Source organism: Capra hircus, chromosome 11, assembly GCF_001704415.2.
Source record: "Capra hircus breed San Clemente chromosome 11, ASM170441v1, whole genome shotgun sequence".
Taxonomy (NCBI): Eukaryota; Metazoa; Chordata; class Mammalia; order Artiodactyla; family Bovidae; genus Capra; species Capra hircus.
In genome coordinates this window covers 10,654,041-10,681,759 of record NC_030818.1, presented here as the reverse complement: position 1 = coordinate 10,681,759, position 27,719 = coordinate 10,654,041, and the positions used below count along the sequence as shown (strand labels likewise).

Sequence of the window (27,719 nt, the reverse complement as noted above, 5' to 3'; positions counted from 1 at the left end):
GTAATATATGCTAAAAAAAAAAAAATTAGGGACTTCTCTGGTGGACCAGTGGTTAAGACTCCATGCTTCCAAGCACGGAGCATGTGTTCAACCAGTATCCCACAGTCTGTGCTGCACAGCTAGGGAAAAAAAAAGTTAATGCCCCCAAATTTTAATGGCTTAACCAGTATGCAAAAAAGAACTCGAGGGGCTTAAGTGGTGTGCTAAAGTTTGCAAAATGAAGTGTACTTTTAGATCCTACTAGTGGAAACCACTAGAATGACTGCTCAGTTCCCCAAATACTCTTCCTCTGAAAATCTTGTCACTGACCAGGATGGACCCTAACAGCCAATGAGTCCAACGTGGCCTATCTTTCTGGCCACAAAGGTTTAAGACAGAACTCGACATGACCTTTCTGAATGTGGCAATAAACAAAATCGAGGTGAAATGAGCTAAGATGTGTGTAATTTCTAAAAAAAATAAGTGAGTGGAAATTCAGGGAAAGCAAATTTCCACATAGAGAAGACCCAAGGATGTGTATTTAGCATAAAAAATTCAAGACATAGCTCATCTGGTTTTTCAGTGACTTCATAATATAAACAGGGTATTAATAATCTGGTGGGGTAGGTTTCAACATGCAATCAATCTTGATAAAGCTCATAGAATTTTCTGCAGAAAACTGGGATACCCTAGTTTTTAGGACTGACATAAATATGTAACACGTGCTTCCCAGGTGGCGCTAGTAGTAAAGAACCTGCCTGCCAATGCAAGAGACATAAGAGATGCAGGTTTGATCCCTAAGTCAGGAAGATCCCCTGGAGGAGCGCATGGCAACCCACTCCAGTATTCTTGCCTGGGGAATCCCAAGGACACAGGAGCCTGGCAGGCTCCAGTCCATAGGGTCGCACAGAGTTGGACAGGACTGAAACGCCTTAGTACGCACACACAAACATATAACTCATCTGCACAAACGTGGAGGACATAAAGGCATGCGGTAAGCCTGAAGGTTACCTGTCTAATTTCAATACGTGTATGATTTATGCAACAGATTTTATCTGATTTCATACTTCTTAAGTTTTTCCAAGGGATGTTGTATTACAACGTGTGTAGCCTTTCACTGTGTCTGTACTAACCTAAAATAAAAGTTAGCTTGGTCATTGGGTCCTTTACTCGTTTTCTCTGCTTTGCTGGTTGATTTTCCTTTACCAGAATGGCCCCGCTCTCTCCTCATTGGTGTTTTCTTCTCCTGCAGGTGGCAGCTCTAGCTCCGCCCACCAGTCGCCGCTCGGGTCCTAAGTTTTTGAGAATTTAATTCACAGACCAGAGGGAGGGGGCGGGGCGGGGCGGGGCGGGGCGGATGCCGGACGTGACGTTTTCGGAAGCGCCGAGAGTCGTCCGCGGGGGACAGGTGGGGAAGGGTCCCAGCTGTGTGGTGGGGCCCGGGCGCTGAGCGTGATCGGAGTCTGACGGGGAGCGGCCACCGTGAGTGTGGGGCCTGCAGCCTTCTCCTCCCTGCGCCCCCTGCCCGGCCTGTCGCGCGCGAGGCCCCTGACGGCTCCGGTCCCCTCCTACCGCTCGCGATAGACGCGAAAGCCTTGAATAATTTTGCCCGATGTTGACAACTTGGCTTGAGTGCCTTCGAGAAGGCCTCGAGTAGTTGTCAGTGGATCCTTCTCCGCTGTAAACGCCCCCTTCGCTCATTCCTGGTACTTCCTTTCGCCTCCCGGTCATCTTCCCCCGTTTCGGTTTTTTCCACCACTTTCCCCCTTATTTGCGGACGCTGCGTCTCCTCTTTGGAGTGTTGGTCAGCCTTGTCGTGTGGGGCAGCACTTGCTGGCCTTGGGAAGAGGTTCCATTCTCGACCAAAAGATCCTCTCCCGAGAGGTGATAAAGAGCAACAAGCCTCTCCTGCCTCAGTTAGCTTTGATGGGCTCTGCACCGAGTTTACTAATTAGGCAACTCGGGGAGCTTTTAGATTTGCTAGTGGCTTCTTGAGCCCCTGAAAAGACTCCCACAGGAGGTGGACTGCCTCTACATCCCTGGTAGTCCCCACAACTTTTGTACCCTTAGGATGTTTGAGAAAAAGCTTGGTGGAGGAAGTGTGACCTAAAGATAGAATTGACCTGGAGAAAATCATCTTTGAGGGAGTGCTTGGAATGGAAAACAACAGTGGGTAGACAAATGAAACACATATGAGGATTTCTGGGCAGACAAGAATCCTGACTGAAGCAAAAGGTCTCTGCTGGCAATAAGTAAGGTTTAAAAGGACCGAATGGGGCCAGTTGACACAGGGCCTTGAATTCCAAAATCTGCTGTAGCCTGTATGTTCTACAGCATGCTGGTTGTGCTGTGTCGCTTCAGACATGTCCGACTTTGTGACCCTGTAAACTATAGCCCACCAGGCTCGTTTGTTCATGGGATTCTCCAGGCAAGAATACTGGAGTGTGCTGTAATACAGGGGGTGTGCTGTAATTCAGTATGCGTCAAATACCCAGAATCTTCCTGGAAGTGATGTAGAGTGATGCCTGATTGGAAGAAAGAGTCTGATTCTAACAGCAGCAGTATCAGGAAAGACTGTAGAATGACTGCGATCTGAGACCCGGGGAGGGGAGACTCCCAGGTTGTTTTTGTTGTTATTTTTGGTTTGGGTTTTGCCTTTCAAGTTACCTTTATGTCCTTTTGTTATTCAAGGAGTACTTAGTCTTCGAAGATAGATTTGAATAAACTGTTTTCTAGATCTGAATTCCTTACCCTGAAATGATGATGTTGTACGTTGACTGGACTAGTGATTTTATGAGCAGAGTCAGGATTATAAATATTCATCCCCACACCATTTCCCCTCACTAACCTTGTGCTAAAGTGCGAAAAGTTGTAGACGGAGTCCGTTACTCTCAGGTTAAATGATCAACTTAAAGTCAGTTAACAATCATCAGGAAATGTCACTGAGTATTCTCTGTCAGGTACTGGGGTGGGTGGAAGTGGGTAGCTGGGAGGAGAGATAATGGAAAAAATACAAGATACTGTCCCTCTTTTTATGGTGCCGAGGTCAGGGCCACCTAGTGACGGAATGATTAGCATGAAAAGAGAACTGAAGCCCTTGTGGCTCATTATAGTTACACTCTTTGTACCACCTAATCATGCCACAGGCATTACAGGTTTCTGAGTCTGTCAGCCCTTTCATCCTTGTGAAATGGGCTTCCTGGAGGGTCTCAGGCTTCTTGTGGCGAAGAGACCTTAGTTAATATGGGCAACAGCATGTGGTGTTTTTCTCTTAATTTCTTTGTAAGGTGGAGGTTTGTTGAGATAAACGCCTGTGCCGAGGTGACGGGGGCCTTGGTACTGATGCCATCTTTTACTTGTTTCAGGACGTCTTGGTCCTCATGTCTGACCATGGAGACGTGAGCCTCCCACCCGAAGACCGGGTTAGGGCTCTGTCCCACAGGGGCAGCGCCGTGGAGATAAATGAAGACATTCCACCCCGCCGGTACTTCCGCTCCGGAGTGGAGATTATCCGAATGGCATCTGTTTACTGTGAGGAAGGCAACATTGAATATGCCTTCATCCTCTATAACAAGTATATCACGTAAGACACCTCCAGTTTCCTTTTTCTTTTCTGGTGACTGATGCCTCACTCATGGTACTCTTGTGCTCATTTATTTCTGCTCAGAATTGCTAAAACCAGAGGACTTTACAACATCCTTATCATTAATCATTTTTGCTGGCAGCTCCAACATATTAGCTGTTCTTGACATTCAAAGACATGGGTACTGCAAGTGTTGTTTTCGTGACTCAGTAATTTCATGAGTAAGAAACCTAGCTCTTTGGGCTGTGCCCACATGGCCCAGCTGTTAGGCAAGAGAGTTGGTGTTTAAACTATACATGTTTTGTATCGATGAAGGTTTTTTCCTGTCCCTTCTCTATGAAGGCAGCCAATCAGAGGATTATCGCTGAGGTTTAGCAGAGCCAAAATTCCTCACCTCTACCTATTTTGTAGCAAATTGATTGTCTCGGGAAAGAGTTTTTTCATAACCTTTATCATAATCATATAAATCATTAAATAAGTATTGACCACCTACGGTTTGTATAGCTCATCATAAGACCTTTCCCTTGAGTTGCTTAGCCTCTTGCAGCTTTGAAGATTTCAGTTAACAGGAACAATTGCTAAAGTCCCAGTGACGTTGGAAAAGATGTGTAATTTAGGAAGGGAATAATAATGTTAAAAGATCTCATTTCTAGTCTTGTTCTTTCATAATATTAGGACCTTAAGGTAACAATAATTACAGTGTATTTGTGTAGCTCTTCAACAGTTCACAGAGTATTTCACCTGCATTCATGTCATTTGATCTTTACAGTTCTGTGTGCGCTGTGTAGGGCGCATCATCCTTCCATTCTGCATATGAGGAAACACCCTCCAGGTTCAGTGGTAGGCTTTAGTCCACAATTTGCGGTGGCAAAACCTGGATTTTCCAACTCTTAATTCAGGATTCATTCTACAACATAAGACCTATTATTTTTGTTTTCTTTTTGGTACTGTTTCTTGAATTGAAGGTCGTCTTTTGAGATTATAGTCTGGTGACACACTAATTTTGGGTTATTCTTTATTGTTTTTTGAATAGGTAACATGTGCATGTAGTGCAGAATTCAGAAGGCACAAAAGGGTATATATATTTCTAATCCTCTTTTCCCCCAAACCTTTAGTTCCCCTCCCCACAGGCAGTCACTCTGATTAGTTTCTTGTATGTTCTTCCAGAGGTGATGGGTGCATGTTAATTATATGATACTAAGTTTTTGATCACATACTGCTCTAAAGCAGTGTTTGTCAACCTTGGCGTTAGTGACATTTTGGGTTGAACAGTACTTTGTTGCACAGGAGTGGCCTGTGCATTGTAGTGTGTTTAGCAGCATCTTTGGTCTTTCTACTCACTAGATGCCAGTAGAGCCCCTTACCCCCAAGTTGTGACAACCCAGAACGTCTCTAGATATCACTAATGCTCTCTGAGAGGGAAAACTGCCCCAGTTGAGAGCCAGTACTCTAAAGAAAACTAGGTGTAAGAGTGGATTGCCTAGAATTCATATTGTAATTTTAGGATGGAACAAAGGGAGTGCTGTGGTTTCATAAAGTTTCATAGAGTTATAATTACCTTTCTCCCTCTCTTTGCTATTAGGAATTTTTCATTCCTAGGCACTATGGGCACAAAATTTATTTTCCCGAGATATTTCTTTGGCTATTGTCCTCCTCTTCATTTACTCTGCTGCTGCTAGAACTAGTATATTTCCAGTGATCTTGTAGACAGCTCTCTCAGAATGAGGGGCACAGTTCCTTTGGGAAATTATAGTTGAGTAAGTGCAGTAGAATCATGGAATCACTGTACCAGGTGTTTTCTGAAGGGCCTTCTGGGTCTTGTTGTTCCACATAGAAAGTGCTTTGAGGGTGAGGATCATATTCATTCAGCAAATATATATTGTGTATATCTACTATCTACTTGACACTGCAGTAAGTCCTACATACATAGTAAGTAAAATGGCCCTTGCCCTTATTCTCATTATGGGAGAAGACAGCATACAGGTAAGCAAAGAAATATATGGTAACAAAATAGAGAAAATGCTTTGGAAGCAACAGAGAAAGTGCTGTGATAGAAAATAACCATGGATATCTAATTAAATAGAGTAACATCTATCTGAGAATGTAAAATTTAAACTGAGACTTAAAGGGTGCCATAGAGTTGGTCATTCTAAAAGCATAAAGCAGAGTGTTTAAAACAGATAGTACTGTGTATTCAGAAGCTCTCAGGTAGGAAAGACCTTAATGTGTTCTGAGGATTAAAGATCATTGTGTTTGGAGTGTAGCAAATGAAGAGAGAGAATGACCTTAGATGAAGTTGGAGAGGCAAGTGGGGCCAAATCACGGAGGATCTTATTGGCCACAGTAAGTTTACATTTTATCTTGAGAGTAATAGAAAGCCAATGAAAAGTTTTAAGTGAGGTTGTGACCTAATCTTACTTACGTTTTAGAAATATAAATTTTGGCTGCCATATGGTAGCTGGTGGAGGGAGTGTTAAGAGAAGGCAGTGATATTAGTTAGGAAACTCTTAACAGCAGTTCAAGAGAGAGGCTGGTGGCTTGAAAGAACATGGTAGCCTGGAAAAGAGTAGATGGATTTTGTTTTCTGGAGATAAAGTCCATGAGACTTACTCATAATTTTGGAAAGAGGATGGTATCAAGGTTGACCTCAGTTTCTGCCTTGAGTAACTTAGGATTTGCTGGTCCATTTATTGAGATGGGGGAGAGTGGTGTCAAAGGGGGTCGTTGGGTAGTGGGAAGACAAAGAGTTCAGGTCTGGGTTTTTAACATGTTAAGGTGTTAAGTTTAAGTTATCTATGAGATATCCAAGTAGTGATATCCAGTAGGAGGTGGAGTGTAGCAGTCTGAACTCAGAAGAGAGGTCTCTGTTGGAGCAACAAGCTTAGGAGTCCTCAGCATATAGTTGGTCCTGAACCCATAAGGATGCTGAGACTGTCTAGTGCAGTGGTTCTTAATCTAGGGTCCAGGAACCCACAGGAATTTGTTGATAGAATTCAGTGTCCATGCACTTGGTTGGGAAAGACTTTTCTTATTTTTACTAATGTGTAGCTGAAATTTAGCATTTCCTTTAATTTTGAATATAGGCTCAAACCACAGTATTATTAATATTTGTAGTTTTGTCACCGACAGAAATCAAGATATTTTCATATTATGATAGTCCAGTAGGTCTCAAAATAACATTTATACTCATCACTACTTCAGAATTCTAGTACAGTTCTTAAACCCACAACTAGATCTTGTTTTTTAATGCACTAACAATGCATCAATAAGTAAGCACATGTCATCATTTTTTAATATTTTGAAAACTGTTACAGTAGAAGGGGGCTTTTTGTAATCTTTCATTATTTATATTACATCTTTAAAAAATTATTTTGAGAAGAGTCCATAGGCTTCATTAGAGGCCAGAAGGATCCGTGGTGTGATAAAGGAAACTAGACTTTGATTATAAGACTGTAGAATGAGAAGGAAAGGAGCTTAGGAGAGAGCCCCAAGGTTGGTTAGTGGAGGGAAGCCAGTAGAGGAAACTTGGAAGGAAGTTTTGAGAGATAGGAGGAAATCCATCACTTTGTCGTGGGAGCCAAAAGAAGTAAGTAATTGCAGGACAGTGGGCAGCTGTGTCAGGTGGGCAGGGGTTTGGTTTGATGTCACGAGTTTCACTGAAGTGGGTTGAAAGGTGAATGGGCGATAAGAGTACAGTTCTGAGATTGGCCTGATAGTAGGTATTTTTGGCATCACAAGCAAGTTGGTCTCTGTCACAACCTCTGCTTTGTAGTGTGAAAACAAGTCATAGATAACACATAAATGAATGAGTGAGGCTGTGTTCCAATGAAATTTTATTTACAAAAACAGATGGCAAGCTAGATTTGACCCACTGGCCATAGTTTGCCAAGCCCTAGCATAGACAGCTCTTTGGAGAAGTTGGACCAGAAGTAAAGTGGAAAATTGAAATAATTGAAGGGGGACAGAGTGCGTGAATGTATTTGTGTCTGTTTTCAGGTGGGAGATGCTAGAGCATATTTTTTGGAAAGGATACTGTGGAGTAGGAGAGGCTAATGGTACAGAAAAGAGATTGAGCATAGAAATAAACTCCTAAATAGGCCAGAAGGAGTAGGCGTAGGATTAATAGTACCCAGAAACTTCAGTTGATTTTTTTTCTGTGCCTTGTTATTACATTGAGTGATATGAGTATCAGTGTTAACAAGACTGATAAAGGGAGCCTGTCCCTGTATGTGGTATTCTGCTTATAGGACCATTTAACGTGATGAACTCGGCCTAGAGGAGAGTCAAGTGAGAGGAGGGGAGAATGTATTACTTAACTTGTTAGATTTGGGTTTTAATTTGATACTTCGTTGGATTGGCTTGACCTGAATCAATAAAGGTAGCTACATTTATTTTGCTTGCAGATATCTTCAAGACCCTAACTCTTGATTCTGTGAGCTGACAAGTCCTAGGAGTTGCAAAAAAACGTTCTAGCTCAGTATTCTTGCTCTGTTTTTCTACCACTTTACTTGGTATGTTCCCGTCAGTTAACAAGAGCTCACTTTGGCAATTATTACACTGAGGAGGAGAGAGGAGGGTAGGCCTCTATTTCACCACTCCTCTGCTTCGCCCCCCACTACTGAGTCATTGTTCTAGACCTTTTGTGGATACTTTAATTCAAGATTTTAAAGGGTATATTTGTTCTTTTCCCTCAATCAGTTTAGGCATCTTAGTGATCTCAAGCACATTCCCCTCCTCAGAGGTTTTCCTTACTGTAGGAATGCTTTTCCTTTTGCAGACCCCAGTATAGAAGAAGGATCCTCAACATATTAAATCAGTACATATTTTCATGGTGAGCACAGACAGTAATCCAGGCAGTGGATTCTTTCACAGCTTTTTATGGTCATTGACTAGGCTACATCGAAAAGAGTTACAGAGGACTTAGGCAGTCCTGTCTGCTGTGTGAGCCTCTTAGCACACAAACCTGCTTTCTGAAAATGGTCTGTCACCTGTGTTGAAAGTGTTTACCACCAGGATTGGGGCTTATGGACTGAAGAGGGTTTTCCTCTGTGATCACCCTCGCTTTGCTGACTAACTTTTCAGATTGGAAGAAGTTAGAGCCCTTAATGCATCCACGTTATAGAATTTCTTTTTGACTTTTTAAATTATTTTTACACAAAATTAATACTTTTTCATGATTAAAACAGTTTGTTTTCAAACCATACAGCAAGGGAAATATTAAAGTGAAAAGAAAATCCCCATCCACCAGAGGTAATCACTGTTCTGTTTCTTGTGTGTTTAATAAGAAAATATCCCCATGCAAGCACCTGGGCTCATGTCTCTATCCTTTTTCCTTGGTGCCTGAATGAGATCATACAACATAGTCTTCTCTACAGCTTGCTTTCTTAACAGTCGTATCTTTACATATCAGGACACTGATCCACCGTCTCATTCTGCTTTAGGGCTGTTTCTTCTACCTGGAGCAGTCTTATCCTGGATATCTTCATGGCTCGCTCTTCCGGTCCTTACTTAAATGTCACCTTCTCAGTGATGCCTTCCTTAGCTGTGCTACCTAAAATCTCAGTCCCTTCCCTGTCACTTATTCCCCTTCCCTATTAGTGACTTTTCCCCAGCACTGATTATCTGTATACTCTTTGTTTGGTTTATTGTCTGTTCCCCCCTGTCATGTATACTCTGTGGTGGGGAGGAATTTGTGACTGTGGCATTCACTGCCAAGTCCCAGCCTTTATAACTATGCCTGACCCCGTCATAGATGCTCAATAAATGTTTTTTGAGTGAAAGAGTGAATGATTATGTCGTTTTTCCACATTTGGGTCCACCATAATTTATTAAGTAATCCCCTACTGATGCCCATTTAGGGTTTCAGTTTGCCTTTCTTTTATGAACAATGCTATATTGAATAATCTCATTCATATATTTTTGTATTATTGTAGGATCAATTCATAGAGATGGAATTGTGAGTTTAAATGATATACACATTTTAAATTTTGAATACTTGTCTCCTACACCCCTTCCCCCCATAAGGAAAAAGGTATTATCAAATTCCAGTCCTGCCCAGGAGTGTGTACGGACACCTATTTCTCTGTGCCTTTACCTACACTGGTTGTAATCCAGCTTTAAGCCTTTGCCAGTCTGATAGATGAGAAATGATAGCTCATCTTAATTTGAATTTCTTTCATTTATAAGTAAAATTGAGTACCATTTTATTGAATTATCTACCTCTTTTATTTACTTTTATGCATATTTTTTCCTTTTGTTCTTTTGGATTGTTTTGCTTGTGTTTTGCCCGTGTATCTTTGTTTGCTTTTGTACAACTCCTCTCTCTAGACTGCAACCGGATATGACCCAGAGAACAGTATACCTCTGGGCCACAACTATTCTCTGCCTGGAAAATTTCTAACCTTGATGTTAACATCTTCCTCTCTTTTTCTTGCTCACATCTTTATTTATTATGATAGTAAAAACAATAGTTTATATAGCAGATGTTGGCTATGTGCTAGGCACTGTGCTCAGCACTTTATTTATTTTTAAACTCTGTTTGGTGTCATAGCAACCATTTCAGGTAGTACTAGTTTGTCTCTGTGTATATAATTTATAGAGAGAGAGCAGCTGAGAGATGGTGCTGGAGGTCACACAGCTGGTAGATAAATGGTTAAAACCTGGATTTGAACCTAAACAGGGTGGCTCCAGAGCCTGCCCTCCTAACCATTAAGCTTTCTTGCCTCCAGTGTGGGCAGTGGGTTGTGTTATTCATTCTGTTTTCAGGAGACCCTTGTGCCCATATGTCCCTGTTCAGAAGATTGACTGCAGTTACTGAAATATGAGAAGGGTGTTCATGTTCAGGTCTGGAAGTTTTATGAACTCATTTTATTTATTTATTTTGACTGTGCTGGGTCTTCGCTGCTATGCACAGGCTACTCTCTAGTTGCGGGCAGTCTTCTCATTGCGGTGGTTTCTCTTGTTGGAAAGCACAAGTTTGGTAGCTGTGGTTCATAGGCTTAGTAGCTCCACAGCGTGTGGGATCTTAGACCAGGGATCAAACCCATGGCCTCTGGATTGACAGGCGGATTCCTAACTACCACCAGGGAAATCCTTTATGAACTAGTTTTCATTACATGGTTCAAAATCAAAATAATTTTTTAAAAGTATATAGATTTTTCACTCCCACCCTTGCCTCATGCACTCTATTTCCCCTGTCCTCTGCTTTTGTTAGTTTCTGTATCTGCTTCCTGTGTTACTATATATACTTATAAGCAGAATTTGGAATCAGTCTGCTGGCACTGAATTCTGAGCCCGCCACTTCTGGCTGTGACAAGTTGCTGAACTTCTGTTTGTTTTCACCATTCCCAAGTAGACATCATAAATGTTAGAGCTCATGAATTGATTCAGTTTATTTTTCCCACTGAGCTTTACAGTCAAGGACAAGAACTGAAAGAGGAAATCTAGCACTTAGGTCTCTCTAAGCAGTCTTCATCGGAGACCATAATGCACGTATTAAACGTGATGCGCACGTGCACGTGTTACACATGACACATGTAATGTTCACATATAACACATCACTCTCTGGGCATCCCAGTGCTTAACGTGGTGCGAGGATGATTCTTCAACAAAGGAACATGAATCCCAAAGAAAATAAGCCGACCTCAAAGATCACACAGAGCTAGGAGTAGTAACAGAACGTGGGTTTTCTCTTAGCCTTCTGCCTTTGGCTGCCAGACTGTTCACTGAAGAATGCTTTGTGACAGAGGGCTTTTCCTTTGGAAGCCTGTTACTGTCACAACCAGAAAAGAATTTCTTCGGAGGCGTATTTTTGGGCACAGGCTAGGATTTTCTCCCCTCCATAGTTTTTGTTGTAGGCGTCTGATGCTGCTGCATGCCTGAGTTGGGACAAGAGCAATTCTGTGGCTCCTTACGGGGCTGAGGGTGATGGGGGAGGTGGCCTGTTCCCCGGGCATACCTGGAAACCTGTCAGATAGCCGCTACAGAGTAAGGGAGTTGCACTGCTTCAGAGTCTTTTGGGCATTTGCATGTCTTGTTTGCATCACCATCAATCTGTTCTGTCCCCTTAGGCTCTTTATTGAGAAACTACCAAAGCATCGAGATTACAAATCGGCTGTCATTCCTGAAAAGAAAGACACAGTAAAGGTGGGTCTTCACTTTCACTCTTGCCCATCTAAAAGCTTCAGAGAGCCACAGACTAACTTCCAGATATAAGTAGCAGAGTCTGCATCTGAATGTCAAATCCTGCAAATAGGAGATAAGGCCATTTCAGTAGATCAGTTATGAAATACCAGGTACGGTATGGCAGGGGTAATTTTTATTACATTATTTAAATGTTTTTGGAAGTGTTGTTGCCATTGCCAACTTGACTTAAGTCTTTTTACTTTTCTACTTAATTGGCGACCATTGTCCTAACTCTCAGATTTTGATTTTGTATCCCAGAAATTAAAGGAGATTGCATTTCCCAAAGCAGAAGAACTGAAGGCAGAACTGTTAAAACGATATACCAAAGAATATTTAGAATATAATGAAGAAAAAGTGAGTATGGATTAGCAAAAAAAGGAAATTATTTTGGTTTCTTAGGCTGTGTTCTAGGAATCTAGTAGGTATTCCAGCGGATCTTTTGATTTCATTGTGATATTTTATATTTTTGGCAAAATCCAGAAAAAAGTGTTGAGGCTGAGGATTCGAATATAGATTAACCCCTTTATCTAAGAGGATGACTTGAGGGACAGAAAATCTATTGCTTGTCTGTTATGTCTAGAGCTAGAACCTAAGAACAAAGAAAGTTCTCACTAAAGTATAGCGTTTTTAGATCAGAGAATTTGGGGATTTGGTTCACATTTGATTATATCCAAAACAGATTATACCTGTTTATAATAATCAAATTTTTTCAAGCTGTTAATATTTTCAGGTGACTTCTTTTTAGGAAGAGTCAGTTAGAGCATGTGAGAAGCTCTGAGGCAGTGTCCCTGGTGTGTGCCAGGTGGGAACACACGCTGCAGGCACTTGCGCACTCTTTGTACACGCTACTGAACTCTATTCTGGACTCTGATGTTGAAAATCAGCTGAGAGGAAACAGCTGTATATTTCTAAGGTACCTAGTGAGTGAAAATCTTCATGAAGGAAACAGTTACTTGATGTTTCTTAATAGTTCAAAATGTCACTCTGTATTTTACTAATCACCAGAAGAATTTCAGAGGCTTCATTCAGGGTTAAAATTCAATACAGACCCCCTACATGGCGTTTATAAGTTTGGATCTGGTTCCTTTTCACAGCCCTACTTGGGATACAGAATGTATATGTGGCACACCTAGGGACTAAAATTGTATATGATATGCATGTGCGGCAATATGCTGCATTAAGATTTTGGTAGAGAAGAAAATACCTTAGTTAGAGTTATTGGGAAAGGGTACTGAGAGGATCAGGACTTTAATGTCCTTAAAGGATAGGTGTACAGTGCTTAGATCCATTAGGGGTAACTGTTCTGTGGGTGTAGAGGCACTGAAGGAAGCCTGAATTCTGTGTTTGGAAATCAGGCCAGAACATTTGGGAGCAGTCTCCCTGCTAAAAAGCTTTGTCCTCCTAAGGTGTGAAGTTACTTGAGTGTGAAGTGTTATTGTTAACTGCTAGTTGTGCTTTGTAGAAGAAGGAAGCGGAAGAATTTGCCCGAAATGTGGCCATGCAGGAAGAGCTGGAAAAGGAAAGACAGAGGGTGGCACAGCAGAAGCAGCAGCAGCTGGAGCAGGAGCAGTTCCACGCCTTCGAGGAGATGATCCGGAACCAGGAGCTAGAAAAGGAGCGCCTGAAGATTGTGCGGGAGTTTGGGAAGGTGGACCCTGGCCTGGGTGGCCCACTGGTGCCCGACTTGGAGAAGCCCTCCCTAGATGTGTTCCCCACGGTGCCTGCTGTATCCACACAGCCTTCAGATTGTAATGCAGCTGTGAGGCTTGCCAAGCCACCGGTAGTGGACAGATCCTTGAAACCTGGAGCATTGAACAACTTGGAAGGTAGTGAATTCATTCGCTCGAATCCTCTTTCGTCTCAGCTGCAGCCAAATAGGGTGTCATTCCAAGAGATTCAGCGGACAACTACCTCCGTGATCCCACTCATTAGGCTCTGGTCACAGAAATCCATTTGGTCAATATTATCATACTGTGCTCTGTGACAGCTGTATTATAAAGTGGACTTTGCTTAAGTCATATAATTCACCTGGGCTAGGTTGATTTCCTGAAGAGCTAATAAAATTCTTGAAAGTCAGACTCACTCTCAGCTTTTAAGGGTTGTATAGAGATTTGAAATGTTCAGTGAACTAGAGACCAGTGTTAACCTTTTGTAAAGGAAATTTGAGATTTACAGTAACACTTTAAAATTCAACAACTGACTAAAAAATAAAAGCTACTGAACTGTGTTTGCCTTGCAAATATTCCTAATTGGTAAGGAGTTTAGTCAAGGTAAATATTCTGTGTAGTCAGTGGTAATTCAGTCTAGCCATAAAACTATTAAGTCTTTCCTCACCTCACCAATGAATGGTTACCCAAGAAAACAACAGTAGCAGCAAAATGATGCGTGTGCCTTGACGATTAGAGTAGACCTTTTAGGAATCATCTTTCGAGTAGTCATGTAAGGAATTCAGCTTTGCAGAAGATCTGCTTAAAAGGACAAGGTAAGAGTGGGCAAGAGGTGTTAGACTCTGAAGCTTTCAGGATTTCTCCCCTTGTACTTGGCAGGGTTGCCTCTCACTATTATTCCTGAATAGCTCAGAAACTTAAGTAGTAGTTTCTCTTTGCCTTCACTTGAATGATTAAAGCATCTTCTCTTTTCTTGAAACAACATACTCCCAATGGCTGTGGTCAGAGTTTGGAGAAGAGCCTTTTCAGCCCTTTCTCTTCTGCCATTAGGATGAGATCCCCACTTACTGCCTGCAGTTGTGGGGACCCCACTGATTTGGCATTGCTCTCCGAGGGCTGCCAGCTCTGAGGTCTGCTTGGGGAGGCTGTGCCCCACGGTCTTAGATTTTTTTTCTCTCTCCCTTACAGCTCCTACAATTGATGGATTGCGCCACGTGGTGGTGCCTGGGAAGCTCTGCCCACAGTTTCTCCAGTTGGCCAGTGCCAACACTGCCCGGGGAGTGGAGACATGTGGGATTCTCTGTGGAAAACTGGTAAAAAAAAAATGCTTTCTAGAGCTTAGACTGTTTCTTCACCCTTGGCCTCCTATGACTCTCAGAGAGATATCCAGGGTCAGTTACTCTTTGTAGAGACCCCTCTGCTGAAGGAGCCATGGGCAGCAAAATGCAGTGTCACCTTGAATTCAGTGGCCCTGGATTTGATTAATTTTCAGAGTCCCTTGAATTTAACTGAGAATTTTAATGCTGGTAATAAGAAATGCTTAATTCTAAACTTGGTAGGAAGATCTCTTGTTCAGCTTTTGAACACGTGCTTTGTGGTAAATCATCAGAATATGAAATACATAAGGCAGATAGCATCTGTCCACAAAAAGTACCCAAGCACTTTAGAGAGATGGGAGATAAACACCAAAAGATAGTTTGTTGACTAGCATGTACAATAAAAGCACTAGGAATTATGGGGAAAGAAGGATCATTAAATGGAGGTGCTTAAAGAACTGATTACTAACTGCTAAATAAATAAATGAGTAAAGTGGAATAGACTTAAACTGAGCCTTAAAGGTGGGGAAGGGCTTAGAGAAATAGTAAAAGGAAACTGCTCTAGACATGAATAAAGGAAGAGAAATAGTACTATACCCAGAGCTGCTTAAGATTCATGAGTAGACCTGTTTGGCTGCAGCAGGAAATTCCCACAGGGCTGTGGGCATCTTGGCCTTGCAGAGGGCCCCAGGCAGTGTACTTGGGCAGTAAGAGTTGTGAGCAAGACTGACATGAGGGACTCAGCTCGTGAAGAAGACTCAGGTGGGGAGAAGGGCCTTTGCTTGTATGGAAATTTAACTTTCCACTGCTGTGACAGAGAGGGTTGCCTATGTACGGGGGAATTGTGACGAGCTGTTTTCTGATTTGACAGATGAGGAACGAATTCACCATTACCCATGTTCTCATCCCCAAGCAAAGTGCTGGGTCTGATTATTGCAACACCGAGAGTGAAGAAGAGCTTTTCCTCGTGCAGGATCAGCAGGGTCTCATCACACTGGGCTGGATTCATGTAAGCAGTGCTGGGCCCTCCGGGCGCTCACCTCACATGGTGTTTCAGACGTGCTACTTGTTCTTTTCTCGAAGAAGAGTGAGTTGCGTCCAGACTGTTTAGACGGTTGTATTTCCCTCTGTTGGGTACAGACTTGACTTCCTTAGCATATTTAACTGCTTGCACTCCAGTATTGATGTCTGGGGCTTTTCATTTCTAAAAGATGTTGTGATTTATTATATTTTTAAGAGATGTATATATTTGTTTTTGACTGTGCTGGGTCCTCATCGCTGCACACAGGCTTTCTTTAGTTATGGTGTATGGGCTTCTCCCTGTGGTGGCTTCTCTGTGGAGCCTGGGCACTGAGTACATGGGCTTCGGAAGTAGCAGCACTCAAGCTCAGCAGCGGTGGCACACAGGCTTAGTTGCCCTGCAGGTCTTCCCAGATCTGGGATCGAACCCATCTCCCCTGCATTGGCAGGCAGATTCTTCCACTGGGCCACCGGGGAAGCCCAGGACTTTTTAATTAAAATAATTTTTTAATAGAAATGAAATTCTTCCTCCAAAGTCCCAACTTCCCTGTGACCATGAATGTTGATAGGATGCTGGCTGAGAGTGTATGTGAGCCTTGACCATAGAGGTTATGCCTTACTTCATACAAATGATGTTCCTGAAAGGTGTACAAGTCAAAGTATTTAAAATGAACCAAGGAAGTTAATACAGATACTTGCATTTCATCTTTCTTAAAACAACCTATGAAAGAAAGTGAAAATGTTAGTGGCTCAGTCGTGTCTGACTCTTTGCAACTCCATGGACTGTAGCCTGTCAGGCTCCTCTGTCCATGGAATTCTTCAGGAGCAAATACTGGAGTGGGTAGCCATTCCCTTCTCCAGGGGATCTTCCTGACCCAGGGATCGAACCCAGGTCTCCTGCATTGCAGACAGATTCTTTACCACTTGAGCCTCCAGGGAAGCCCAAAACAACCTATATGTAAACCTTTATGTAAATCAGAGGGGCTATCAAAATAGAAAATGTTTAAGTATCTGCATATCTTAACAGCCTTCTAGTAATATTCAGGTAAAATATAATTCCATTCCTAAAGATTACATTTTAATTTTTCTTTCTATTCTTTTTCAACCCCTCATTCTCATAGACCAAGCCGTTTTTTACATTGTGTAACAGGGTTCCACACAGACAAGGCAGCTTATTTCTGGATTTGGGAAGATTGCACATACTTGTATATTGGCATTGGGGAAATACTGACTTGTGAGGCAGTCCCATGTGCCTCTGTCCTTTTGTAAATACTTGCTATTGTGTATCCCCCATTATAGATACATGGGGGATAGAAAACCTGTGTCTTATCCACCAGGGGATACAATTTGAGTAAGATATGGTTTTAGTCTAATAGAGGAGATTGACATATAGTCAGGTCGTTAATTCCTTATGTGAAGCAGAATGTGCCTGGTGCCTTAAGAGATGGCCTGTAGAATTTAGAGGAGGGAAGGATCACAGCAGGGGGCCCATGGGAGGGTTGCATATGGAGGGGACAACAGTGAAATAGGCAGACTGGAATCCTGGAGCATTGAGTTGTCCAGTTTTCTGGGGCTTAAAGTTCATATCAGGAAACAGTGATAGGTAAGTTTTCACATAACACATTAGGAGTGGTATTTTGGGTGGACAGGCAGGATAGTTCTGCTTCTTAGTGAGTAGGATGAGGCAGGGAGCTCATTTAAGAGGTTAATGTGATGATTAAAATGTAATAATGAAGAGAACCAGGGTGATGGCAGTGCATTTGGGAAAAAAAGAGACAAATGTAGGATATCAGAGGATGTGGGGAATGAGTCAGAGAGGATGATGAGTAAATGTGATGACTTAGAAATTTCAGGCCTGACTCATGGAAGTGGCAGTGATCAATCATCTCATAAGGAAAAACAGAGGTTCCAGCAAGAGAACTTACTTGGAAGTGGGGCAGATGTTGTCTTCAGTTCTGAGTATATTGAATTTAAGATACTGGTAAGACATTGGGCTTCCCTGGTGGCTCAGGTGGTAAAGAATCTGCCTGCAGTATGGGAGACCTGGATTTGATCCCTGAGTCGGGAAGGTCCCCTGGAGAAGGGCATGGCAACCCACTCCTGTATTCTTGCCGGGAGAATCCCATGGACAGAGGAGCCTGGAGGGCTACAGTCCATGGGGTCGCAAAGAGTCGGACACGACTGACTTTGACTTTTTTCTTTTTTAAGACATTATATCAGTAGAGGTAGTTATCAGGCAATTTGAACTTGGAAACAAGGTCAAGGTAGGAAAGAGAACCAGGAGACCTCTATGTAGAGCTAACCTTGGAGACTTTGGAACTGGGGGAGGATGGAGAACAAGAAGAAATGAACTTGCAGCTGAAGGCCAGGCCACCTAGGGGAGCATAGGGAGTAGTTAGCCATGAAGCACAGAGATGTCAGAGAAAGGTGAGGTAGTGTTGAGGCATAGGTGCCAAAGGAGGAGGAATGTCTCAGAAAGAAACTTCAGGGTGTTCACTGTGTCACATGATGCAGAGAGCTCCAGAATGATGAATACTTGTATGAGCTGATTGGACTTGCTGAGTCATTGATGACCTCAGTTTAGTGGGTTTTAAGCAGTGGTGGGAATACATTTAAAAGGTTTAAGAAGTAATGGGTATTGAGGTTGTGATCGTGAAGTGTACACTGATTTTTTGGAGAGGTTAGCACTAACTAGAGGAAAGGAAAGAGATTGAATAGTGGCTTAAGGAACAGCCAGGGTGAGAGAAACTTTGCTTGATTTATGGTTTAGTGTGTGAAAATGTGTTGTTTTTATTTTTATTTTCTTGAAACTTTATATTTGAAATATATATAAAAAAGTATTATATAAACTAAATGTATACTTTAATGAATCATTAAACAAAAATATATGTGTACACATTACCTAGGTTAAGAAATAGAGCATTGCCAGAAACATACTCCTCCCCCATGCTCCTGCCCAGTCACCCTTCCTCTCTGGTACAGGTAATCCCTCTGGTGATTTCTTTTGAAATTCTTTGCTTGCTTTATAGCTTTGCTACCTTAGTGTGTGTCCCTAAACTCAATAGTTTACTTTTTCTGGGTTTGAACTTTACATGGGTGCGTGTGTGCTCAGACGCGTCCAGTTCTTTGTGACCCCATGGACTGTAATCCACCAGGCCCTTCTGTCCATGGGCTTCTCCTAGCAAGAATACTGGAGTGGTTTGCCATTTCCTCCTCCAGGGATCTTCCTGAACCTATGCACCACCAGGGAAGCCCTTGTTGAACTTTACTTAAATAGAATTATATAACATGTATTCTTTTGTATTCAGCTTCTTTTGCTCAGTGTCTTTAAGGTTCATCTGCATTCTTATGTATAGTTGTCTGAGCGTGTTTTTAAGCCCAGCGAGTGGGTGAACTATAGTGGAACCTGTGAATGAGAGGTAAAAGGACAGGAGAGACAAGATAATGTGGAGGTAGGAAGGAATTAAGTCAAAAGTACAAAGAGGGTGTCATCTTCATATTAGGAAACACTCCTCTACAACAGAAATGAAGGAAGAAAGTTACAGAGAGATTTTCAAGGTTATAATTGGAGACGTTGAGGGAACTCATTTTAGACGATCTTTCAGGGTTGAAATCTAGGTCCATTGCCCCAGCAGGAGGAGACAGGAGAGTTTAAGAACTGGACAAGATGAGACAAAGTTGGGAATCATTACTGTTTAGACTTTAGGTACATCTTAGCCACAAGTGAGTAAAAGTATTTTTAATATCAGTGAGGGCCTAGCTAGGAAGAGATTTAGAACTTAAATTGATAGTATCCCAGCTTTTTTCCCCCCATGATATTCCTGTACCATTTCTTCCTAACTTGGGATTAAAAGCAAACCAAAACAGACGGTAATGTTTGCTCAGATCTTAAAGTTGGCAAGAGGAGACTACAAAAGGTCCATTCTTCTGTACCATGCCAGCTGTGAATCAGGTTCCTGGTCAGAATCTTTGCATTTTTCCGGCTGTGCTGGGCCTTCGTTGGTGTGCAGGCTCTCCTCTAGACGTGGCGAGCAGGGGCTGCGCGCTGGCTGCGGCGCGTGGCTTCTCCCTGCGGTGGCTTCGCCTGTAGCTGCGGCACGTGGGCTCAGTAGTTTCGGCTGCCAGGCCCCAGAGCGCAGGCTCAGTAGTTTTGGTGCATGCGCTTAATTGCATGTGGGATCTTCCCAGAACAGTGACTGAACCCACTACTCCGGCATTGGCAGGCAGATTCTTTACCACTGAGCCACCAGGGAGCCGCCCTCGTCAGAAACTTTGTATGGTCGTGTTTATCGCCAACTGTTGTGTAACCCCCAGCTCAGTATTCAAGGCACTCCTTGACCTTGTCTCAGCCCTACCTTAGCTGGACACTGCTCATCTGAACACCCAGGCTGCCCTCAGCATTCGCTTTTCTCACTCATTTCTGTTCCTTTGGTATATTCTTTTTGTTTTTTTCATAAAAATGCCTTCCTCTGTCTCCAGCATGTGGGCACAGTGGGCATAACTTTTTTTCAAGAAACTCAACTGTGAAGGGAAGGAGAGAAGGCATAGTAGTTAGAGGGGAGCAGAGGTTCAAACAAGATTTTTTGGTTTACAGTTATTTATTGAGGCCCTGCTATATGTCTTTATATCATCTTTCTGGGTAACCCAACTTTAGATTGGAGACCTTCATCAACTTGTGTAGACCTTGTTTGTTCTCAGTTAAAATTTCAAGCTCTAACCATGGGATGAAAGGTGTTGACACAGGCCGTATGTTCCTAAAAGCCCGTGGGATCGTATTCTTATTGGTAGAAACTGTTTCTCCCCTGTGGTCAGAGAAGTCCTTTCCTGCCCCGTGCAGACGTGTGTATGGATTTGCTGTCAGTACTCAGCTGACTTGTTCCTGTGTTGTAGACTTCTTCCACAGTGAGCTGGTCACAGCGTTTTGTGCAGTCATGCTTCTCGGATGAGGCTACGCATAAGAATTATTTAATGAGCTTTAAAAAAATATTTTTTTCCTTCTCAGGATGGATATTTCCAGGGTGGGGTGCAGGAACTTGTGCTTTTGACAAGTTCCCTTAGGAGCTTCATTTTTGCACAACAGAGTTAAAAACACTGGTCAAGTGCACATATTTATTTTCTGTGCTTTTAAGTCAGTAAAGATTGGTGTTCTTTTTGAGTCATATTTGGTCTTTCCTTTTTCCATTCTTGTTATCTAACATCATACCCCCTCTGAGATAAGTCATTATATAGTGTTCATTTGTATACAAAGACTGTTCAATAAAACATTAAATAACTGGGGAATTTCAGTGGTTAGGACTTGGCGCTTTCAGTGCCATGGCCCAGATTCCCTCCCTAGTTGAGGAACTAAAATCCCATATGCCATGCGGCATGGCCGAAAAAACAAAATTAAAAAACTGAAAACAAATGAGATAAACTGAATGAAATTTATATGGTGCTTTAACTGATTACTTTCAAATGTCAACATCGTGGTCTTTTTCTCAGATAAGACAGGGTCCTTGTCATTAACCACCCTCTGAAATCCCAGTCACCCTCTGCCTCTCATATCCTTGAGTGATATGCTTTAACCACAGGACAGCTTTTGCCACTTTTGCCTATGGAGCCCCTGACTTTTGCCTGACTTTTAAACCCCTTTGTCAGGAAGAAGAATCATTCATCCGTGGTTTGTTAAGTCCTTGACTTCTACCAGGTTGAAGTACTGGGTAGCACATACCGTCTATTCCAGGATGGGTGACTTTCCATTGTGTCAAGAGAGCTTGTGAGGAGCCAGATAGATCTTGATGGTCAATTAGAAATTAGGAGTCTGCACATACTCATGTTAAATTACATTTGTTTACAATGCAGGGAAGGAAGTTCATTCCTTATTAGGAACTTCAGGCATATTCCTCATGGCTGCTAATGACTTTATACTTAAGGAGATCATGGCAAGTTATTGAGAATTATTTGGCTCTGCCTTCCTTCATGGGGCAGAGGGGCTTCCCTGGTGGCTCAGATGGTAAAGAATCTGCCTACACTGTGGGAGATCCAGGTTCGATCCCTGGGTCAGGAAGATCCCTTGGAGAAGGGCATGGCAACCCATTCCAGTATTCTTACCTGGAGCATTCCATGGACAGAGGAGCCTGGCAGGCTGCAGTCCATGGGGTTGCAAAGAGTTGGGCATGACTGAGCAGCTAACATTTCACTTTCTCCATGGGCTAGGCTTGCCTGTGTATTCTCACTGAGACTTTTTTTTCCCTCTTCTCAGACTCACCCCACGCAGACAGCCTTCCTCTCCAGTGTCGACCTACACACTCACTGCTCGTACCAGATGATGTTGCCAGAGTCGATAGCCATCGTTTGTTCCCCCAAATTCCAGGAGTGAGTACACGGGGTCTGGTTCCGGGGAGAAGCTTCAGAGGAAATGTTCTGCATTCTAAAGACCTTGTTCTCTGTCTAATATATAGATTGTGGTATTTGACTGGCTTTTCTAAAGGTCTTCCTTTGAAGTCCTATAGCCTGATAAACCTATTCTGCTTGTTTACACAAGTATCCAAGCAATAACGTAGGTGCTTTTATAAGAAAAAGATGTTAGAAATTTGAAGTGTTTGACTTGAATCAGTAGGAATTTCAAGAGATTGATGTCAGATTAGAGAATTTCAGTATCTAACAGATTATCTCTGAAAATTAACTTTTTCATTTTGAACCCTGTTATTTACTATGAATTCTTCCAGTAAAACTGATGTGGTGGCAGTGATGAATCACTCTCTGATTCATTCACCAGAGAAGAGAGCTGTGGGCCAGCAGACTTTTGAAGGTGTCTCAAAATGAGTTCTGCCCTGCCCAATGTGTGTGTGATTGAGGGGGTCACCTTTGTTTGATTCTGAACCTGCTTTTTCTTATTTCAGAACTGGATTCTTTAGACTCACTGACCATGGCCTAGAGGAGATTTCTTCCTGTCGCCAGAAAGGATTTCATCCCCACAGCAAGGATCCACCCCTCTTCTGTGTATGTATCCCTGTAGAGGAAGCTGGAGCTACGCTTTAACCAGGGAGCACAGTCAGAGCTGATGCCACACAGTGTCCTTCACGACCCACACAGACGATCAGCCTTGTCACTAATTTTCTAAATCTTCCTACAAAGACATGTGTGGGAGGCAGTGTGGAACAGGAAGAGGTTTGAGTCTTAGCTCCGCTACTTAAGGGTTGTGATCAAGTTATTTAACCTTCCTGGGCCTCAACTTTCTCACCTATGAATGGAGATGATGATGATGATGATGATAATATATACTTTTACAGGGTTGTTGACAGGAAAGAAAGTACCAAGTACAGTAGCTTGCTTACTAAACATTAGGTATTTTTCCTTCATCATCATCAGTTGCTAAGCGTGCATTTCAATAAGAGATTTGAATTCAAAAGAAAAAAGCCATTTAACATAGATAAAGTATATTTAATTTTGGAATTTTGCTTTTAATTTGATTTTAGGTCATAGAGATTTTTACGACCTTCTTAGAAAGTTTATCCCCCAAGTGGTAAATGTTGTGGGTTTTTGGTAAATTCACAGTGGTAAAAAGCTGTGGATAAAAAGCTGTAGTTGCTGAAAAGTATGTTGCAGTTTTCTCCTCAAATCTAATGAGATAGTACTGCCTCACTCCATGCCGGCCATGGAGTATTATTATTTCTTTTGGGTGCACTGAAAAGAAACCAATGTGGAAAAGGGACTCCAGAGCCTTGTCACTCTAGTGACAAGTAGAAGAGGTAAAGAGACTAGGGATGTTTAGGAGAGAACCCCAGGGAGCATCTGAAAACTGACTGTAAGTATTAGAAGAGCTGTTGTATAAAAAGGTCCCAGATATTTCATATGACTCCCAGAACCAAAACTTAAGACCCTGTGAAAGTGCCAGTTTTCGGCTGAGTATGAGAAAGAAATTTCTGACAGATTTGCTCACAAACAGGGAAGTCTGCCTTGGAATGTAATAAGGGTCTAGGTACCAGGATGTTGAAACAGAGACTGCACAATCCCCCAGAAATGCCCAGGCTTTCAGCTAGGATGACCCCTTGCGCATGCGAAGAGGGAATATTCCCCTTGTGAGAATAGGTGTACTTTATTATCTGGTTGACATAATGACCCAGCATACTGCAATTAATTCAGCAGTTATTTTAAATAAATGTATATTTTGTAAGTGACTCTAGAATATACATACATTTGAAGAATAAATGGAGATATATAGGTCCATATTGATTCAGACTACAGGCTATTGATTCTGGATTGGTGGAAATAATAATTCCCAGACCCCTTACCATAGTTGCCGCTTAAGTAACAGTCTGGCTGCCCGCCTGGGAACCACTAGCCAGAATGAGCATTTCAAGTATTTAAGCATTTAAAAGATGGCTTTTCTGAATTCTCCAGGACTTCCCATTTCTTTCTGTTTTGCTATTGCAGAGCTGCAACCACGTGACTGTTGTGGACAGAGCTGTGACCGTCTCAGACCTTCGATGAGAGTTTGACTCAGACGCCTCCCAAGAATTGTAAAACCATATCAGTGTACTGTAGCCCCTTAATTTAAACTTTCCAGAAAGCTCTGGAAGCTTAGGAAGTACCACCCAGGGGAGAACTGATTTTCTATTTCTGGTTTGAAAAGAAATGATCAAGTATGTTTTTTAGGCACATCTGGAAAATAGCATGGTCATGCTAAAGCAACTTTTCAGTCTGCCTGCAGCTAAAAAATCAAGGTGAGAAACTATGATGAAGACTCACATGTGCTTTGTTGAAGATTCATCAATTGTTAACATTCACCAATTGTTAACATTTTTCCACTGTCACCTATCCTTCTAATTTCTTTGCCAACTTGTTTATTGTTTACCTTTGGACTAATTAAGAGCATCTATGCAGAAGTTTGGAAGCCATTTAAAAAATCTTTGGGTTTTCCTGTGGTTTATGGCAAGATTAATGAAGCTTATTATAAGGCTGAAGGTCAGCTTCCTATGTCTGACCAGATGGTGAGGCTCAAAAACCCTAAAGAATGATTTTGTCAGAAATTATTGTTATTTAACAAATATTTCAGGATATTTTTTCTTCTACAATAAAATAACAATTAACTTATATATACATATATGTATATGGTGTGTGTGTGTGTGTGTGTGTGTGTGTGTGTGTGCGCTCTGGAATGATCTGTTGGATCAAGCATTGTCTAGACAGACAATGCTTACTAAATGTTAACTAAAAGGTCTAGTTATTTGGGGAAAAGGTGAGGGAAAAATAGAACTTTGAGATGTGTCAACATTGCAAGTATGTCCCAGTTTACTTTAAATCGTTCAGTCCTTTCATTCTGCCTCTTGCCATCTTCCAGAGGTGTGAGGTCATCTTTGTTCTTTTGGTGCTGTCTCAAGTGGGTCATCCGTTCACTTCCTCCTTATGACCTAAAGTCTTTCAGCCGAGGGTAATAGTGCCTTTGTTTGGAGTACCAGGTTACACTCCATCCCAACACACCCCACTGGCTTTATTGTGTTGGTTATTCCTTTCTGACTTAAGCAACATCTAGGGAGATGTTTGAAGCTGTAGCTGATTCTGTATTTTTCCTGTGAGCTGAGCCTAATGTTCTAAGGTGTTCTAGAAATTAATGGTATTGTTTGTGTCCCCTCAGAGGGCAGAAGAATAAATACTTTGGGTAGGAGAATGATTTCTTTTTGTATCAAAATTCTGTGGGGAAAAAAACTTTATAACTGTATGAAGTTTTGCTTCATTTAAAAATTTTGTGTCCTCAATATATTCCTTCTTTATTACTTAGGTTTGTGGCCCTTGAACTTTTCCCCTGAAAGAGACAAGTGTCTATATTCGTGTTCTCATAGGTTCTTAACTCCAAAGATACTAGAAGTTCTCTTTTCTGCAGTTTCAGAGTAGGTGGGAATGTGGGGCTGGATGGGTCTGGGCAAGGGAGGGTATCTCTCTGGCCAGTACCCTCCTTTCCCTGCTGCAGCCCCACAGGCAGCCTGGTCCGCCTTGTCCTTGCAGTCCCACACTTGCCTGGCTCTGTACTTTCTAGGCAGTGCACGCCTTCTTTGCATTCTCAAGGCTACTGTTAGTTTAGGACCTTATTACCCCTTACTTGAACTATTTCAGTGGGCTTCTTACCAGATGGTTTCTGGTGTTTCTTTTATTTTTTTGGTGGCACTATTTCTTTGTTATTGTGCACAGGCTTTCTCTAGTTGCTGCAAATGGGGGGCTGCTCTTCGCTGCGGTGTGCGGGCTTCTCATTGCAATGGCATCTCTTTCTGAGGAGCACTGGCTGTAGGCATGTGGGCCTCAGTAGTTCCAGCACGTGAACTCAGTAGTTGTGGCACACAGGCTAGTTGCTCCATGGCATGTGGAATCTTCCTGGAGCAGGGATTGGACCTGTGTCCCCTGCATTGGCAAGGGGATTCTTAGCCACTGTACCACCAGAGAAGTCTTATTAGTGTTTCTTGACTCTAGTCTCTTCTGCCCAATATAGTCAGGAGAAGTTTCCCACGTTACAGCCATCCTCATGTTTCCTCACTTGCTCAAAAACCTACAGTAGCTTTCTGTTGCTTACCATCTAAAGTTAGCCTTCATTCCAGACTTTCCATATGGTCACGTAAGCTCTTACCCTTGGCCACACACTAGTTACCTGGGAAGCTTTTTAAAAAGTACTGATACTCATGCTTCACACCCCACCAATGAGATCCAGATCTCTGGAGTGAGACCTCAGACATTGTTTTTGTTTTTGTCTTTTAAGCTGGTAGGATTCTCAAGGACAGCCAGGGTTGAAAGCCACTGCGCTAGTCATTTATACCTAGGAGTTTTGAGCTCTCGTCAGTCTCTGTACATCATAGACATTCGATGAATATTCAGGGTTGATCTCCTTGGGGATTGACTGGTTTGATCTCCTTGCTGTCCAAGGGACTCTCAAGAGTCTTCTCCAACACCACAATTTGAAAGCATCAGTTCTTTGGTGCTCAGCCTTCTTTATGGTCCAATTCTCACATCTGTACGTGACTACTGGAAAAACCATAGCTTTGACTATACAGACCTTTGTTGGCAAAGTGATGTCTCTTCTTTTTAATATTCTGTCTAGATTTGTCATAGGTTTTCTTCCAAGGAGCAAGCTTACTTTCACATACTCCTAATTAAATACCAAACCAGAGAGGAAGAAAAAAGCCTCTTAAACCTTATAATGCTCTCTTGGGTACCAGGCACTTTATGTGGGAAGCATTCCCTAGTGTGGCTGGTGTCATGATGGATATGTGTTGCCTGAGAGGCGAGGGTTTCAACTTTGACTTGGCACCTCAGAATTTAAAGTCATAATGCCTATCCCCTTTGATTGCTGTTCACTTCTTCTGGGTTTCAGTTACCCCAGTGGAAGGAATTCTTTCATGTGGGGGAGAGTGCGGGCTCAGTAGCTGCGGCCGTCAGTAGCTGCTCTGTGGTATATGGAATCCTCTTAGACCAGGGATCAAACCCATGTCTGCTGTATTGGCAAGTGGATTCTCAACCACTGGACCACCAGAGTAGTCCCCAAGGCTCATTTCTTTTTGTGAGGAGCTTTGGTTGGGGCACTGAGAAAACCTGTTTGGAACACTGGAACATTATCCTTTGGGGAGGAAGTGCTAGACTAAACATGAAATATTTTGGTTCTAGGCCCCAGTGTTCACTTACCAGCAAGTCACCTAACTTCCCAAACATCTTTAAAATCTATAAAGTGAGGTCAGTCTAATATACCTACCTCACATGATAAAATGAACTCCATGTGTAACTATGAGAGTTGTAAAGATGCTGTAAAGTCTTAACATACTTACTGTCTGTATCCCTGGAAGACTTAGAGTTGAGGTGCCCTTGCTTCTACCTGTGAGACCTCTACCTGCTTCAGCTTCCAGCTAGAGGACTCCTCAGACAGATTCACGTTATTTATCACTAACTGGGCTTCAGCTCCGATTATCTTTTCTGGTCTGCTCTGATGTTCTGAACTGAAAAAACTGAAAA

The 27,719-nt window shown here is 42.4% G+C and overlaps 1 protein-coding gene across 3 annotated transcripts; it reads left to right on the top strand.

Annotated features, from left to right (window-relative positions):
• STAMBP (STAM binding protein) lies at nt 1,341–24,832 on the top strand. 3 transcript variants are annotated; one of them, XM_018055028.1, is made up of 10 exons: nt 1,341–1,387; nt 3,345–3,562; nt 11,632–11,707; nt 12,005–12,100; nt 13,209–13,572; nt 14,602–14,726; nt 15,601–15,738; nt 21,991–22,103; nt 22,631–22,730; nt 24,165–24,832. In XM_018055028.1, exons 2-10 carry the CDS (start codon nt 3,360–3,362, stop codon nt 24,219–24,221), a joined length of 1,272 nt encoding a protein of 423 aa, XP_017910517.1. In that variant the 5' UTR covers nt 1,341–1,387; nt 3,345–3,359; the 3' UTR covers nt 24,222–24,832. The 3 variants fall into 3 exon arrangements, with proteins under 3 accessions (XP_017910517.1, XP_017910515.1, XP_017910518.1); XM_018055026.1 differs by having other exon boundaries at nt 1,347–1,461; XM_018055029.1 differs by having other exon boundaries at nt 1,347–1,685.

Coding starts and splice junctions, on each gene's coding strand:
- STAMBP (XM_018055028.1), top strand. CDS start 3,360: ATGTCTGACCATGGAGACGTGAGCCTCCCACCCGAAGACCGGGTTAGG. Junction 14,727..15,600: donor GGATTCTCTGTGGAAAACTG/GTAAAAAAAAAA, acceptor CTGATTTGACAG/ATGAGGAACGAATTCACCAT. Junction 22,731..24,164: donor AGGATCCACCCCTCTTCTGT/GTATGTATCCCT, acceptor TTGCTATTGCAG/AGCTGCAACCACGTGACTGT.